Here is a 17556-nt window from a genome sequence, read left to right on the forward strand (position 1 = left end):
TGAGCATAAATATGAACCATAATCATTACCTATCCATATTTAATTATATGTCACATCCTATATTAAAAAGTTAACAAAAAACATTTACGAATCCAACATAAAACCATAAAACACAAGCAACATCCACCTAAAGTATCAACATCCCGGTCAGTTCACAACAAACGTATGTTAGAAAGAGGAATATATAAGTCCCAGAAATAAAACCAACTCAACCAGCTCAAATCAGTTCTGAAAAGTCCATACAATCTCCAACCCAACCAGCTCAATTTCTAAAAAGACCATGAAATAAAACCAACTGAAGTAGCTCACGGGATATCCTTCAAGTGTTAGATCATCCACAACCTCCTGTTAGCCCTAACTTCCACGAATGACAAGCGCCAACCAGCATCACTATGTATCTTATGCTGAGCCAAGACATACAAATCCAATGGAAGCTCTTCTAAAGAGTCAAAGAGCTTTTGACAGCTCATAATACTATGTGGCCTGTCATACATTGGATATGGAGGTCGGACAACGGCTGAAGTGGCAGAGGAGTTTCCCTTCTCCATCCTCCATCTCACAAACTCCCTGAAGTCCTGTGTAGAGTTCGTGAGTGTGCGTGTCTGACTCTTCCTCCTACTATCCGTAGGAGTCCTATCAATGTGTCGCCTAGGAGGAGCTGAATTATCGGGTTCGCCACTACAACCTTCACTTACATCCGGTTCAATGTCCTGAAATTTATCATCAACAACAACAACATTAGTGGACCTAGGAGTAATTGCTATAGTCTGTGATAACCCTCTATCCCCACGAGCACTGGAGTCGGAGAATATCTCTAACAACTCCGGCCACCATGGTAGACCTTCTCTCCTGTATTTTTCCCACTATTTGTTTTCTTATAATTCAAAGAAGTTTCTATAAGTAATCAACACAACGAATATCAGTAGTACATTTTCATACATATCTAAACCGAATAAAATATTCATACCTTAATTGTAGATTCCCACACAGAGTCTTCCGTTGTCGTAGTCCTTGCATTTGCATCCCATTCGAATCCCGTCGTTTCTAGCAAACGCTTGAAGCTGTTGTACTGCCTTCATAACTTGTTCATTTTGTTACGCAGTTGCTCCCTTGCAAATGGGTGACTGAATTCCTATTCTAAACCTTTCTTAATATTATCCCACCCCACCTTTGTGAAGGTGGAATTGGTCTTTTGACCTTTCCGGACATTCTCAACCATATGATTGATGAATGCTCTAACCTTAGCCTTATTCCATATAATAGTATTGCTTTTGGGGGTGGGGGTTCTTGGAGATCTCATATCGTTGAAGATGCATATGTAATTTAGCAAACATTCCAAATATCTAAATTAGTTGCATTCACATAAATTGTGCTTATATAATAACAAACTTGATGAACTGCCTCATTCCATACTTGCATCAATATAACTTCTATCAATGATATAAATAAAAGTTGTGTTTAAAAAAAAAATGGAAAATAGAAGGATGTGCAAATATATCCAATGCATTAGGTTCACATCTAAACATGCAATCCTTAAAAGGTGTAGGAGGTTAAAAATTAAGAAATGATGTTAAAGATTACTTTGAGGTAGAGGGAGGCAGAGAGCTGGAGAGAATAAGTAGAATTTACAGGATCAAACTCAAAGAAAATTTGAAACACTGACATAGGTCACTAATGCATATAAATAGTACCATATACTTCATTAACCTTTTATTTACTAGGGAAGAATAGATATTGGCAATAAATAAAACACAACAATGACAATAATAATGAAGTAATGTTGGAAATGGTGTTTGAAGTAATCATAAAAAAGGAACCATAATGAAGTGGGTGGATGGAAGATAAAAAAATATAAATAAGAAAACAGTTTTCAATGAGCCGATGATCCATGTACATGTCCACCATAAGGTAAATATTGGGGAAAAAACAATCTCACAACAACCTACCAACCCTCTTCAATCAAATACTTATACATATCAAGATGGTATCCATACAAGAGTTTAGTGTAGAAAATTTCAATGTCAAATAGTTACTTTGAACAAAAATGCAACATAACCTCTTTTGATTAATGATCACAAAAGAGTGTGAAAACTTCCCCCACTTGCTTCCTAAGAAAAAAATTACAAAGCAAAAGCTTCAATAGGAACATAGTCTCAATACTATACTGCATTCATAATGAAAGTGAACTGATAAGCCTAATTTCCTCATTTAGGACTCAGCCATGTCAAAGGAACTAAGGTAGAAACGAAACCCTCTATTATAGACAGAGTAAAGGCTTTAGTACATTACAACAGAAGGCAGAAACAGAGCATTTTAAGTGGTGAAACATATATAAATCTTTAAATCAAACAATGGCCAAAAATCGCATAACCAGTGGTGGCTCTTTTCCTCAATAAGAAACTTTCACATTCCTTCAGAAACGTATCGGGTATCCAACGATCTTCAAAGGATTTCCACTAATTCCAGTCGCACAACGGATTTACCTTGAACAATCGATGGTACAAGAGACCAACGGAATGAAATTCTCAAACTATAAATGGGTGCCGAAGTTTGTTAGAGAGAGAGACTCTGATGAACTACCATCTACATCTACTGGAAGGGTAGATCATGGAAAACCCTAAGTCAAAGAGGGATGTCAAAACCCCAGAAGAGAGGCCTGCTAGCTAGCAATCAACGATTATCAGGGTAGGGAATCAATAGTTTAAAAAATCCAACTACATACCTAGGGCACCAAAGGCTGAAATGCACAGGACAAAAATCCAGTCGCACAATGCAACGATCTTGAACAATCGAAGGTAAAATAGGTCTCCCGAAGTCCTATTTTAAAGCTGCATCTCTGCAACCCTCTTGCAGCAGTAGTATGTCACGGGAGCGTCTCTGCAACCCTCTTGCAGTGGTACTAGGTCACGGGAGTGCGAACGTACGACGTTGTTCTGCAACTTGAGAAGATGGATCGTCCTGTGCCTTCACGAGAGGGGAATCGCATGAAGAATATCTCTAATAACCTTAGGAGGCAACGTCGGTTTGTGGATAAGCTTGGCTCGGAGGTGGGAGGAGGAGTAGAGGTGGACTACTCTCGTCGAAAGAAGCGTCAGTTTGTGGATAAGCTCAGAGGTGGGAGGAGGAGTAGAGGTGGACTGCTCTCGTCGAAGGCAGCTTCTTTCGAAATAGGGCAATCAATTTTTGATCAAGGGTGGGTGGGTTTTTTGAGTGGAAAATGGTTCATGAAATGATGAAACATGTTTGGGCCGTTTCGTCAAAACTGGTTTTTGAATCATAAATCAAAAAAAAAAATTCTATTTCTATTCCTAGAAATAAGTGAAACGAAATGGATTTGCCAAATGTTTTTGCTCCTATTTCTCCATTTTTTTAAACAGAAAGCCACAAAAACAGCTGAAACGAGCCCTTAGTGTGCCAACCTTTTGCCGTCCAAAAAAAAAATTAATAAAATAAAAAGCTGCTGGTAGCAATTGTGCTGTTGGATATTAATACGGACGAGATTCCAGCTCAGCATGGATGCCCTGATTCATTTCCCTTTCGTTTTAGGTGGGGACTTGGGAGGAAGTTTCGTTCTATCTTTCTATTTACTTTATAAATACCAACTTTGTAAGGAGAAATCTCGGCTCAAAGCACTCAGTCGATAAAGGAAGAATATTCTTGCAGGTTTCCTCTTCGGCTCTCTCTCTCTCTCTTCCCACCCTCTCCCTCTCCCTCTCCAAAAAGACAATGGTGAAGCGTCCCGTGAAGTACTCTGTGGTAATTTCTCTCTGATTCTTGTCTCCTTTCTCTCTCTGTGGGCTTTTTTAGATTTTGGTTTTTTAAGATGAAAAATGAATGAGTCGAACAGGTGGACGCCTTCACCGACACAGCGTTTAAGGGAAACCCCGCGGCGGTGTGTTTGTTGGAAGAAGGAGAAGAGAGGGATGAGAAGTGGATGCAAGCTGTTGCTGCGGAATTCAATATTTCGGAAACCAGTTTCTTGATTCCGATTTCCTCTACCGACTCGGACGCTAATGACCTTTCGAATGGCCATTCTGTCCCACGGTTCCACCTCCGCTGGTTTACTCCTGTCACTGAGGTTCGTTTTTTATATTTTTCGAATTTCTAAAGAGAAACTTGCAATTTTGCTTTCACTGAAGCTCTAAGAGCTAGAGGTTTCGGTATTCTTCAATTTGATTTTTTCTGTTTAATTAGAGCGGATCAGGTTCACGTGCGAGAACATTTTCGTGAACCTGATCTGTTTAATTGAAGTTGAGCTTGAGAAGTAGGTCTCTGTGTTTGGGAGCACGATGGCCTACATCAGCATTTCATGTCTCTATAATTTTTTTTTTCTAAAATAAGAGATAAAGATGTCTTTTCACTTGGAACGAGATGAGGGAAAAAAAAAAACGAAGGGTTATATCATATATGTCATGCACTCATGCCTAGCTCCTAGAGCTCTTTTATTTTTATATTTTATTCTAAAAAAAAAATGCTACTTGCTCACAACCCTTATGACATTGGATTGGGTGAAAAGTTTGCCCTGGCCATGTGGTGGATGCCTTCAAGCTCTCTTATTTCTCCACGTGCTGACATAATAATAGTCATATCGTTGGGAAGAGGGAAAGGAAAACCCCCAAAAAAGAGTCAACTTCGCTTCTTTCAAGAGCTAAATTGATAGGAGAGGTCTTTAGGCACACGGATTGAAACCTCAACCTGTCAAATGTGGGGTTAAAATCGTCTGCAATTTTAATTTCGTACAATTCTGTGCAATACCATCTTCAAACGATGATACGTGTATTGATACCAATACGATGGCCCAGATCTGGTACAATTCATAAAACATTAAATTAGTGAAGAAACATTTAAATCAGATCTGGACCATTTTATTGGTATCAATACACGTGTCACTCCCTGAAGGTGGTATTTCACGAAATTGTACGAGATCGAAATTACAGACAATTTTTTTCCGTCAAATGTGGCATAAAAGAGGACCTTTTATGTCTAAGGGGGGACCCAGACTAGGGAAGATATGAAGTAATACGGTGGCTTAGACCCTGGTTCCAACTCAATGCGATGATCCACCTCTCGCTTAGGTGGAAGTCTTTTCAACAACTAAGATTGCAAGACATCTTTAAACTCTTTAAAGACTTCTACTATTACAGTATAGTCTATAGCTCCTCATCCCCATCTAGCGCAGTCGTCATCCCTCTTTTGTTTTACTTATGTAAATTATATGTAAACTATCCACCAAACCGATTTATAATTCCTAGAAGCAACTTAGCAACTTATTTTCATATAAAAAAAAAAAAAAAAAACTAAACCTTCCCTTGAAAAAGGGAGGGGGGGGGACCAATTGAGAACTCAAAAATAAATCAAATTAAATATATAAATTTAACTAAGCTTTAAGTGTCCCTCAGTGTTCCCATGTGTGTCTCTCTTTTCCTCTAGGAAATGACATCCTTACCTTTTGTTTGAAGGAGAGAGAGAAAGATAAGGAGCACTAGCATAGGCTCTCCCAAATTGAAAACCGCTTTTAGTAGTTGATTTATGCGGAGACATTAGAGAGGGATCCACTTTTTGAGGATTAAGAGGGAATTTTTTTTATTTCATATAAATAAATTAAAAGAGAGAGAGAGCGCCGTAAACTCGGACGTCCTAAGTTCGACTCCTACTAGACACACCTTGGCCCGCTCACACAAGGGTGTTTGGTGCTCTTCACTGCTTTCAATGAAAGTTGAATGGTTCTCATTCAAACCCAGTATAACTTGGTCTATGCGGTTGTGGGGTCAGTATGGACCCGTAGGACTAGTCAGGCCGAAGGCCTGGATACCCATTGTTAACAAAAAAGAAAAAGATAGTATTTCTAGTGAATCAACCCCTACAACGTTTTGGACCTTTGGTGCACTGCATACAAATTGAAACTAATTGAATGAGGAAGGCCTTCCTCCCGACCATGCCCTAGGTTCACTAGTGACCATTGTATGGTACCAATGGATTCACATAATTCTGTTTTCATTTTTATGTATAGGTCAAGCTTTGCGGTCATGCAACATTGGCATCTGCCCATGTTCTTTTTACATCCAGGCTACCAAGAACAAATGTTATTGAGTTCATCACGCTATCTGGAGTTCTGATTGCTAGAAGGATTCCTATAGTAAGAAATGTGGATGCATCAGAGTTTTCAAGCGGTGAAGCAGAAGACCAATTCTCCATAGAATTAAACTTCCCTACATCCCCTGTGCTTGAGTGTGAATTTGAAGACATTCCATCACTTACTGAAACCCTCAATGGTGCTTCCGTCGTCAATATAAGTAAAACAGCTAAAGCTGGTGACGAAGACCTCATTGTACTCACTTTATCCCCTTTTTATTAGCTTGAATACAAGTATAGGAAAAAAGAACTCTGTCTGGGAACATGGTCTATGCTTTCTCTCTCCTTTCCATGTAAAAAAATATTCCTGCCTCTTTTCTGAGAGAGGAGAGAAATAGACAAAGAAAGTGTTGACGTAAATCTCAGACAGAGAACCATTTCCCATAAGAATATTTGACATTTGTACTAAATAAAAGAACTTGGTTGCATTTTCATAGGTTGAGCTCTTATCTGGAAAGACAGTTGCAGATTTACTACCACAGTTAGATGAAATACGAAAATTTCCTGGAAGAGGAGTCATTGTTACTGGGCCAGCTCCTAATGGATCAGGATTTGATTTTTTCAGTCGAGTTTTTTTCCCGAAATTGGGAATTAAGGAGGTAACTTCTTTGTTTCTTATCACCATAAAATGGACTTGTTTTGTTCGATCTTTTTGATAAGGAAGGGTGTCCCTGGGGTTGTCAATGGGCCAAAATGGGCTGGCTTTTTTAAAAACCTGATCCAAACCTAAAGTTTCTTAACTCAACTCAAGCCCTGCTCAGCCCTAGGTCGGACTGGGATTTCTTAGCCCAGGCCCAAAGTGTTGGGTTTAGCCCAACCCAGCCCAACCTTGATGAACCTTGATCGGGCCGTGCTTAATCCAATCCAGCCCAGCCTAGTACTATTGGTTACTTGGTTGCTTGATCTTGATGCATTGCATAGGCCAAAGACCAAAATTTTTGTACATATGTAGATTGTGAAAAATGAAAGACTTTTTTATAGATATTTTTCTATAAATATCTATATATAATTATTAATATATTTATATTATTATATACTTAATATAGGGTTGGGTTGGATTGGGTTGGGTTGAGGTCTCCTAGCCTCGGGCCTAAAATTCTCAACCTAGCCCAGGCTTTGTTCGGGCTCAAGGCAGGTGCAGGTTCGGGCTGACCGAGTTTTTTTGACACCCCTGGTATCCCTATATTCTTTGAAGTGAAAATATTCCCTATGCACACCTGGGCCTTGGCGTGGAGGTTTGCAGTGCTCAGTGGAGTACCTTCCTGAAGGTTGGTCACTTGATCAACTCCTCTCAAGTGCATTGGTACTTGGTTTGTACCAATTCCCTTGCTTTCCAAGAAGTGTGGTCTTGGGCCCCTGTTGACTCCGTGGGTTTGTTCTTGGCCCCTATGTAGGTCTATTATGTAATGGCCAATAGGCCCTTGAACTTGAACAAAAAAATACTAGTCGCTATCAGTCCCCACAAGCCGTTTCCATTCTGAAGAGGGTGGGAGCCTTAAGGAATAAACAAAGATGGTGCCAATACAATTGATTTGGCGAAAGGGATTCGTTGGTTCAACTCGCTCCACATGTTGCAAAGCATGTGTCCTTTTTTTTTTTTTTAAGAAAAAAGGTGCGCTCTATGGTACTGATTATATCTCCCATGCCAAAGCGGTCATATGACAACCAATATTTCTACGGGATCGAGTGAGTAGAATATGTTGACTCAAACCCATAATCTGCCAACCCAAATTGTGATGAGGCAAAGGCTTCCTTCCACCATGCTACCAACCCCATTGGCATTTTTAAACCCTCTATAACCAATATATTTGCCTAAATTACTCCTAATTTGCAAATAAATTCCAATGTTGGACCATAATGATTGTTCCAAAGATTTCAGAGCAAAAAAAAAAATGTTTTGAACGTAATTTTATACTCCTAATATCCTTAATGGGTTTGGCTCATTTGAAATAGCTTCCATTTGTCCTTTAGGATCCTGTTTGTGGGAGCATGCATTGTGCCTTAGTGCCCTATTGGAGCAAAAAGCTGGGAAAATGTGATCTTGTTGCATACCAGGTATCCTCTTTCACTCCTTTGTTCTATCACTGACACAGACATTCATTGGATTTCTCAATAATACAATTTATTTGTATCAGGCATCTCGAAGGGGTGGAGTACTAGAATTACATTTAGATGAGGCAAACCAGAGAGTACTGATTCGAGGCAAAGCTGTTGCTGTCATGGAAGGTTCCCTATTAGCCTAGCTTGGGAAATAACTTCCTCTTCCTATGCAAATTGTACCGGTATTTTGCAAGTATAAAATATGTTATCTATTCTTCTGTTCTGAAGATCTCACATGTAGGACTTCCTTCCAATTTTGTAATTTCAGCTCTACCTATATTTAATTCACGTATGGCTATTATGAGACAACCTTGAAACAACATAGTTTTAACGTAAAATAGATATTTATCAAAAACATAAAAATATTTTTGATAGAAAATAGATGAATATTTATTGAAATAGAGAAAATTTTGAGTCCGAATCCTTTCTAACGCGTTCAGCATCCCAACACACATTGGACGGTTGAGAGGACCTAGGAATGCAACCCAGGTCAGCCCAATGCATGTTGGGGTGTTGGAGAGGATCCTGATGTACAAATTTTATACCACTTTCCCAGAAAATATATCACCACCAAGAATCTCATTTCAAGGAGAAGCTAGTAATGTCACATTTGTAAAAGGGGTAGAGTTAAGCTCATTAAAGATCAAGATCGAGTGAAATCAAATGGAATAGAAATTATGGAATAGTAAGAATTTCTGTTCCGTTTGATTTTTATTTCATTGAAATAGGATATAAAAATCAAATCAAACACTTTCAAAAATAAAAATCACTCTAATCGGGCCTTAGCTTTCTTTTCCTAAAATTTTTATGTGAAATGTATCATTACTAAAAAAAATTTAAGTTGTTATGAGGTAATGAGTAACAAAATTTCCTTTTTTAGGATTGCAAATTTTCAATTTCCTTCCTCTTAATTTCTCTTGCAACCAAAGGTACTCTTATGCTTGGACGTTAAGAAAGAATAATAATAATAATATTAAGACAAAAAGAATGGTGACAAAAATGATTAATTTATGGCAATGAAAAGACCGCCTTAACCCCTTGAGAAGGTGAAAATGCCCAACTATTGATTCTTCTAGGTGTGCAGTGTGCTCCTTTTGTTCCATTCTGGCGCAAGAGTCATGTTCACGGATAGAGAACTCATCCCATTACTTATAAATGAATGTTCCCCAATTGTGTGATGCCCCCACCCCTGCGAAACCTAAAAAACCAACTAGCATGAGAACCATGTATGCTTGCGTTTTCCCACACCTAGACACATGAGGAGGATTGTCACGGGCATCTTTTCATAGCCTGCCCCCATGTGCCTAGTCGTAGAGAACGAAAGCGGACAGTGTTTTTTTTTGTTGATGCCTATGTGTGCACTGCAAAATTATCCTCTGCAGTGAGTGCGGTCATACGGTGAACATCAGATGGTAGAGATGACCTCAGGGTGCGTGCCCGGATGGTCTCAGCCATCCGATGCTCACCGCTCGACCGCTCTCACTGCAGAGGATAATCACTTCGTGCACACCTGGTTGCCCACACTCGATGGTGCAGGGGCCGCGCGACTAGCACTTGGTCGTTACATAAAGAATCTTGTAGTCTCCTCGGATTTGGCTCTTCTATGGAGCGCGGGGTAAGCCACACATCTTCTGGCACGGCCCATCTAGTCGACACGTGTTGAAGAGACGATCGGGTGGCCAAGAAGGATGATGACGCAGAGAGAGAAAGGTACATGCAAAACACTAGGCGAGATTTTCCGTCTTCTCCCCCACCACCACGGCCGACCTTCACGACCCTGCATGCGTCTCCTTCTCTTACTACTTGCTCAACTTCAAGGGGCTTCCTCACTTGCCATGCTTAGTGCATCACTCACAAGCTCTAGAACTCTCATAGCCCCCTTGCCCTCGCCCTGCATTCTCATATCGCTGACGTCTTTGCCATCGACATTCACTCGGTAGCCAAGATTGGAAAGGGGATTCTGCTCGATCATGCCACTGGGGTTGTCGTCGGAGAGGCCGCAGTGATTGGAAATAATGTGTCCATTTCAGGGGATCGACACCCCAAGATCGGTGATGTGGTCCTGATTGGAGCTGGAGAGCCGATTTTGGGGAATGTGAAGATCGGAGAAGGAGCAAAGATTGGGGTGAGAGCAGTGGTTCTGATCGATGCACCATCGAAGACTACGGTCATGGGACATCCGGCCAGACTTGTGGGAGGGAAGGAGAAGCCTTCGAAGCTCGAAGACTGATAAGAACATGGTAGAAAGAGGAAGGAAAAATACGAAAAAGAAAGAAAATAGGGAGTTGAGCATATTAGGATGTTCCCTAACCTCGTCCTAAAAGAGAGAATATTCCTCTAGAGATTACTTGTCCAGCTTTTATTACATAATAATTCCTATTATATAGGATAGGATAACCGGTTATACCTTACAATCCACACTCTCAACGTTTTCATTATAACCTCTCTCCACTACTCCACCCTATAACCCCTTCTATAACTTTTCTCTTAATTACGAACTTATCGTAATAACTAACAATTCCACCTATAATAGTAATAATTATAATAATAATTGGGAATTGAAAAGTTTTAGGTACGTAACAATCCTTCCCCTTCAAATTGTCTTTGTCCTCAAGGACAATGAAGTAAAGTCATATAATTGTCCACTGGGATCTCATATCTTCACAGGAAAAATCACAATTAAAACGGTAATCTCATGGTATACGAATCTAGTTGTAGAAGCAGGCATCTCATTGAAGGAAGTGGTGAATAATACTTCCCTCTTCTTCTCCTCCTCCTCCTTTTTCGTCTTCTTTGGCTTCTTCTTTTTCATCTTCTTCTTCTTCACTTTCTTCTTCATGGTCTTCTTCTTTTTTGTGGTTTTCTTCTATTTCTTCATTTTTTTTTCCTTCTCTTCCTCCTTTGTTGGTTGCTCTAGATACACGAGACGGTGGCCACGGGCAATAACTCAATCTTTTTCAAGATTGTTTTCAACAATTCCAGAATTCTCAATTGAGAATCTCAATTTGGTTGAAAATTTGATCCATGAAGAACCGGCTCTGATACTAGATGATAAGAACACGGTAGAAAGAGGGAAAAAAAAAAAAAAATTGGAAAAAGAGAGAAAATAGGGAGTTGGGCGTATTAGGAGGTCGCCTAACCTTACCCTCAAAGAGAGAAAACATTAGAAAATAGGAGTTTTAATTTACTTATCTACCTTCTATTATATAATAATTCCTATTATATAAGATAGGATAACCGGTTACACCTTACAATCCACACTCTCCACGTTTTCTTTATAACCTCTTTTCACTACTTCACCCCATAACCCCTCGTATAACTTTTCCCTTAATTACTAACTTACCATAATAACTAACAATTCCTTAATTACTAACTTACCATAATAATTAACAATTCCACCTATAATAGCAATAATTATAATAATAATTGAAAAGTTTTAGGTACGTAACAAAGACATTCCTGAGGAGTCCACGGATCATACTTGCTTCGTCTATGAGTGGATTGATTTAAAAATCTGATCATCCAAAATTAAAGAACAACAGAAAGTCCAAAAATAAAACAACATAAATGATGTGTTGTCATCTATCATTTATGTATGAATTTAACTCATGGATTAATTCATTTTTTCATAGTCTAAATTTCCCTTTTCAATCTTGGCAGCCGTTTGAATGTCAACGGCAAAGACATTGGCGATGCGAGAATGGAGGGTGAGGGTGAGGGTGGGGGGATTGGTTCCAAGGCTTGTGAGCAACGCTCTAAGCCTTCCTTCTAGTTGAGGAGGCAGTGAGAGAAAGAGACGCATGGAGGGTTGCGGAGATAGGCAGCGCGGAGGTCGGCAATGGTGGTTGGGAAGAAGACAAAAATCTTGCTTAGTGCTGTCCCTTTCTGCGGCATCATCCTTCTTGGCTACCCAATCGTCTCTTCAACACGTGTCGGTTAGATGGGCCGTGCCAGAAGATGTATGGCACACCCCGCGCCATAGAAGAGCCAAATCCTCCTTCCTCACCTCTTCGGTTCTCTCTCTCTCTTCCTCTCAGAAAAGAAAATGGTGAAGCGTCCCGTGAAGTACTGTGTGGTAATTTCTCTCTTTTTCTCTTTGATTCTTGTCCTCTCCGTCTCTCTCTCTCTCTCTCTCTCTCTCTCTCTGGGCTTTGAGAGTTTGACTGACTCGAACAGGTGGATGCGTTCACTGACACGGCGTTTAAGGGAAACCCAGCGGCAGTGTGTTTGTTGGAAGAAGAAGAAGAAGAAGGGCGAGATAAGAAGTGGATGCAAGCTGTTGCCGCCGAATTCAACCTTTCGGAAACTTGTTTCTTGATTCCGATTTCCTCTACCGAGTCTGACGCTAATGACCTTTCGAATGACCATTCTGTCTCGCGGTTCCACCTCCGCTGGTTTACTACTGTAGCTGAGGTTCGTTTTATGATCTTCTATCATCTATGGCCTCTGTTCATCACTTTATCTTTATTCCCCCTCTCACTCTAGCCCGGCAGGGAGAGAAAAAAATAATAATAACATTCGACTTAGTCTAGTGATACCAAACTTGAGATTCTCCGTATTATCTTTGTTAGGATTTCTAAGAGAAAACGCAAACTTAGAGAGAGAGAGAGAGAGAGAGAGGTATCCTTGAATTTCTTTTTTTTGTTTGATTAAAGATTTGTTAAAACTGGTTTATAGTGGAAGTTTAAGTCGCTAAGTTGTTTTTCAGGTATTACAAATCGGTTGGTGGGTCTTCTACATATATAATTTACATATAAAGTATATGCGAAGGTAGTGAATTCGTATGGTTGAGTCATGATTCATGACTCATGGAGTGTGTGGTTTTGTGGGGTCTTTTCTAATAGTGTTGCTATCATAGGGCTGTTCTTCCTAATCCATGACTAAAGAAGCCTCCACCTTTTTAAAAATTTTTCTGGGGGGAGGTGGAGAAGGGTTAATTTTCCTCATTTCGATTTACCTCCTCTTTTTAGTCATGTGGATGATTTTCATGTAAGTGATTGCTGTTGTAAATTAGATCTAGGAAGCAGTAATATCTAGTTGTTGGCCACCATTATCACCTACCAGTACCTAATATTACTTCTCTTAATTGAATTGTGAAGAACTACATGGCTTGTGTGCAGTTTTAATTATGAAGGAAACTTCTCTATTAGTTGGTAAAATTCTGGTTTGTTCGGTAAATTCACTAGACTAGATCTCTCATGGTAGACAAACAATACTATGTTTTGCATTGGGCACGTTCATTTGATTGGACGGGCTAACATAGGCAGTCCTGCTATACTAGAAAGGAACTGGTCCATTGAACACATCTGGTATGGAGTTGATATATGCAGAGCTATTAGAGTGGGATCCACTTTTTGGAGATTATGAGTCCAAGCAATGACAAGATTTTTTCATGTGGAACAACCCCTGCAAAGTTATTTTGTTTGCCTTCCCATAGTTCATGATGCCTAAGGTAGCACGGAGGAACAGTCAACCCAGAGAGAAGCGTTTTGAACCTTTGGTGCACTATATATAAATCGGAACTAATTGAATGATGACTCCCTCCCTCCCTACCATGCCTCATGTTCACTATTTACCATTGTATGGTACCTATGGGTTCTGTTAAATTTCATACATTGCCTAGTTGTCAATAGATCAATTATTTTCACACCTGTTGATAAATAAAACTCCCACATAATTTGGTCTTCATTTTTATCTATAGGTCAAGCTTTGTGGTCATGCAACCTTGGCATCTGCACATGTTCTCTTTGCATCCAGGCTAGCAAGAACAAATGTTATCGAGTTTGTCACACTATCTGGAGTTCTGATTGCTAAAAGGGTTCCTACACTAACAAATGTGGATGCATCAAAGTTCTCAGATGGCAAACTAGAAGAGCACTTCTCTATAGAATTAGACTTCCCTGCAATTCCTGTGCTCGAGTGTGAATCTACAGATATTCCATCACTTCCTGGAACCCTGAATGGTGCTTCCATAGTCAATATAAGTAAAACAGCTGCAGCCGATGATGGTGACCTCATTGTAATTATTTTATCCCATTCATTTATAATGACACTTGATAATGGATATATGAGGTTGCATCATTTGTGTAGGTTTGAATCAGTATGCTACAGGAGTATGCATGGAACATCTATAGTAGCCCATTTCTGGTGGGCTTTATCTTGGTGACAACTTGGATACTTTCATTTCAAGAATCGATAGTGTTGGAAGCATCTGCTTTTCTTAATCCTTGTCCATCTCCTGTTTCGTGCTTAATGCTTGTAGCATTGCCTGTAATTTGATATTATGGCTGTCCCAGGTTGTACCATTGGACAAGAATTAAATGTATACCCACTTCAGGCACCAGATGTTTGTCAGAAACTTGGCGGATGCCTTCTTCTTATTAGCTTGAATTTAAGAATCTTTGGCATTTTTACTCAAAGAGGAACTTGGTTGCATTTTTCTTAGGTCGAGCTCTCATCTGGAAAGACAGTTGCAGATTTACGACCACAATTAGATGAGATACGAAAATGTCCGGGAATAGGGGTCATTATTACTGGGCCTGCTCCCGATGGATCTGGATTTGATATCTTCACTCGCTATTTTTGTCCAAAGTTGAAAATTAATGAGGTAACTTCTTTGTTACTTATGACCATAAAATGGACTTGTTTTGTTAGTTGAGCTTTCACAAGTGTGAAAGATGTTAATATCAGGCTGAACAGAATAGAAAACACCCTATATCGATCTCAAGTTTCAAGACTTTAAAAAAATCCTACTCGAAGTAGGACTTCATGAATAAACCAATAGAATTGAGAACTGGAAACAGATTATGAAAGGATTATGAAATCAGAATTTAGATAGGCAACCTATATCACTTTCAAAGTAGCTATCCTAGTGAGGGTTGGATTGATGAAATGCAGGAACCAAATCTGGACATCCAACTATCTTCTCTAGGCACAGGCAATTAAGAGTTTATATCACTGCCAAGCAGAAAATGGATTATTTGACTAAGCCACCACCTACTATGACTGCTACTAAGTATCCTATATGGACAGCGGACAATGTTACAATACTTTGTTGGTTGTGGAATAGTATGGAGCCTTCTGTGGTTGCCATTGTCATGTTTCATACCACAGCCAAGGGTATCTGGGATGCTCCCAAAGCGAGTTTCCCTCGAGACAAAAACATGTATAGGGTATTTGATTTATGGGAGAGGGATAGGTATGCCGCCGATATCAAGTATGCTAGCGGATAGCACCAATAGGAACACATGATGGAGTATCATTCAGGAAGGATATGGGGGTCATTTCAGAAAAAGGGAAGAGAGAGATAGACACAATGGGTGCTAGCATACTTGATATCGGCGGCATACCCAACATTTTCCCTTGATTTATATGAGAAGTTTTTCTCCTTCCAGAAGAATGATTATTCTGTTGGCTTACTACTACAGTTCTTTAAGGGGCATGTGGGAGGAACTCAACGTATATCAACCTGTCTCTACTAATATTGAAGTTCTAAAGTCTCAACGTGTTGAATTCTTAGTTTCTAATTTTTTTTATTTTTTTTTTGGTTTAGACTCTAATCTTCAACCCGTCAAAATCCAAAGACTTGCAGGAAAAATGATACCATCCATGAATGAGGGTTTCCGTTGGATTAAATCTATTGTTTCTCTCCATCCTTCACCAAATCCGAATCAGCCTACTCTAATTTTTTTAACATAATCTTAGACTCTTAATATCTTTAAGGGGTCTGGATCATTTGAAATGGCTTCCATTTGTCTTTCAGGATCCTGTCACTGGAAGCATACATTGTGCCTTAATGCCCTATTGGAGCAAAAAGCTGGGAAAATGTGATCTTGTTGCATACCAGGTACCCTTCTTCACTCCCTCTTTCTATTACTGACACAAACACATTCATTGGATTTCTCAATAAGACAATTTATTTGGATTAGGCATCTCCAAGGGGTGGAGTATTGGAATTGCATTTAGATGAGGCAACCCAGAGAGTACTGATTCGAGGCAAAGCTGTTGCTGTCATGGAAGGTTCCCTATTAGCTTAGCTTAGGAAATAACTTCTTCTTCCTCTGTTTTTGGGTCAAAACTTCCTCTTTCTTGGAGTTATATATAAATTGTACCAGTATTTTGGAATTTTAAAAGAGTATGTTTTCTGTTTTTATGTTCCCTTAAAATACTTGTATTTGCATTGAATGAATAAAAAGTGTAACCCAGTGCATGAGGCTCCCGTTACTGCAGGGTCTGGGAGGGGCAAGTGTAATGCTATTGGCTTCTCTCTTTTATTAATCTTCTAAGTGATCCATAAAGTGCATTCATGTCTTTCAATTAGTAAGCATTAATTTAAAGAGAGGGAACAACAGTGAAGGAAGCATATACCCATGTACTTTTATCAATTTAGGTGAATTTCCCAAAATTTTACATAATTGCCGCCATGCGTGATCTGTGCTTTCCATTGCATTTATTTTATCTTTCTGGAAAGAAAAAGACCATTCTGATAACTGATAAGGTTTGGACCTTGACCTTTTGAGAATCCACGTAAATAAACAGCCCCACCAGAAAATCCTACAGTAAGAAAAGCCACCAAATCACCGTACCCTTATCCACTTCATCACACAAAAAATAGCAATCCAATGCACGAAACTCCCACTACTACAAGTTCTGGGAGGGGCAAATGTACACAGCTTTACCCCTTGCTTCGCAGAAGAAGGTGTTTCCAAGTTTCTAACCTGTGACTAACATCACACACTTTCCCCCAAAATGTCCATTGTGCTCTGCCCAAAGTATCTCTCTCTCTCTCTGTACAAAACACTCAAAACAAGTTTATAATTTTGTAGGCTGAGAACTCACCAACTTCTCTTTCTAGTCACTAATAGCTCCCTGTTCATCATCACCCTTCTTCGTAGCCATCCTCTCAGAAAATCTTCTTTAAAGGAGAAATGGTATCACCTCTGCAAAAGGTTTCAACTTGAAATATCCATTCTTGTTCATAAAGTGGTAGTTATTTATTCTCCATGGAACATAACTTGGTACTTTTAGCCACCAGCAATTAAACTAAGCAAGAACGAACCTTGAAGAATTGCTTTTGAAAAAAAAAACCCATTCTCTTGCATTTTCATTTTCCCCTCCTATCTAAATTTTCTGTTTTACACAGTGTTCCACCTTTGAATTTTGACTGTTTTGCAATTAGCTTGTGTCAATCTCGTTTCATGGTGATTAACCAAACTGATTTGGGTCTGGGTTGGTGTTGTAAACACCTAGAGGAAGCAAAAGTGTTGCTTTTCAATATGATCTTGACGTGGAGAAGTGTTCTTTCGGTGGTCAAGGAGACCTGAC

General features: G+C 39.5%; 2 protein-coding genes, 1 long non-coding RNA gene and 1 pseudogene across 3 annotated transcripts; 3 read left to right on the plus strand and 1 right to left on the minus strand.

Moving 5' to 3' along the window:
• Positions 1 to 3257, minus strand: LOC122080692. Its single transcript, XR_006140872.1, has 2 exons — positions 968 to 3257; positions 1 to 710 (listed from the first exon to the last, which is right to left on the minus strand). It is a non-coding gene; the product is annotated as an uncharacterized LOC122080692 (long non-coding RNA).
• A 313-nt stretch (positions 3258 to 3570) lies between these two features.
• Positions 3571 to 8541, plus strand: LOC122080684 (uncharacterized isomerase BH0283-like). The gene is made up of 6 exons (XM_042647502.1): positions 3571 to 3756; positions 3848 to 4078; positions 6011 to 6328; positions 6570 to 6731; positions 8104 to 8187; positions 8268 to 8541. Exons 1-6 carry the CDS (start codon positions 3727 to 3729, stop codon positions 8373 to 8375), a joined length of 933 nt encoding a protein of 310 aa, XP_042503436.1. The 5' UTR covers positions 3571 to 3726; the 3' UTR covers positions 8376 to 8541.
• A 1294-nt stretch (positions 8542 to 9835) lies between these two features.
• Positions 9836 to 11750, plus strand: LOC122068181 (annotated as a pseudogene).
• Positions 11751 to 12126: 376 nt separating this feature from the next.
• LOC122080698 (uncharacterized isomerase BH0283-like) lies at positions 12127 to 16509 on the plus strand. Its single transcript, XM_042647520.1, has 6 exons — positions 12127 to 12307; positions 12409 to 12645; positions 13934 to 14251; positions 14678 to 14839; positions 15995 to 16078; positions 16161 to 16509. Exons 1-6 carry the CDS (start codon positions 12278 to 12280, stop codon positions 16266 to 16268), a joined length of 939 nt encoding a protein of 312 aa, XP_042503454.1. The 5' UTR covers positions 12127 to 12277; the 3' UTR covers positions 16269 to 16509.
• Positions 16510 to 17556: the final 1047 nt, after the last annotated feature.

This window comes from Macadamia integrifolia, chromosome 1 (assembly GCF_013358625.1).
Source record: "Macadamia integrifolia cultivar HAES 741 chromosome 1, SCU_Mint_v3, whole genome shotgun sequence".
NCBI classification, from domain to species: Eukaryota; Viridiplantae; Streptophyta; class Magnoliopsida; order Proteales; family Proteaceae; genus Macadamia; species Macadamia integrifolia.

What these genes read in the sequence shown, in the direction of transcription:
- LOC122080684 (XM_042647502.1), top strand. Translation starts at nt 3,727, where the DNA reads ATGGTGAAGCGTCCCGTGAAGTACTCTGTG. An exon ending in GGTTTACTCCTGTCACTGAG is followed by an intron (nt 4,079 to 6,010) that starts GTTCGTTTTTTA and finishes TTTTATGTATAG; the next exon opens with GTCAAGCTTTGCGGTCATGC. An exon ending in GTGATCTTGTTGCATACCAG is followed by an intron (nt 8,188 to 8,267) that starts GTATCCTCTTTC and finishes TATTTGTATCAG; the next exon opens with GCATCTCGAAGGGGTGGAGT.
- LOC122080698 (XM_042647520.1), top strand. Translation starts at nt 12,278, where the DNA reads ATGGTGAAGCGTCCCGTGAAGTACTGTGTG. An exon ending in GTCCCGTGAAGTACTGTGTG is followed by an intron (nt 12,308 to 12,408) that starts GTAATTTCTCTC and finishes TGACTCGAACAG; the next exon opens with GTGGATGCGTTCACTGACAC. An exon ending in GGTTTACTACTGTAGCTGAG is followed by an intron (nt 12,646 to 13,933) that starts GTTCGTTTTATG and finishes TTTTATCTATAG; the next exon opens with GTCAAGCTTTGTGGTCATGC.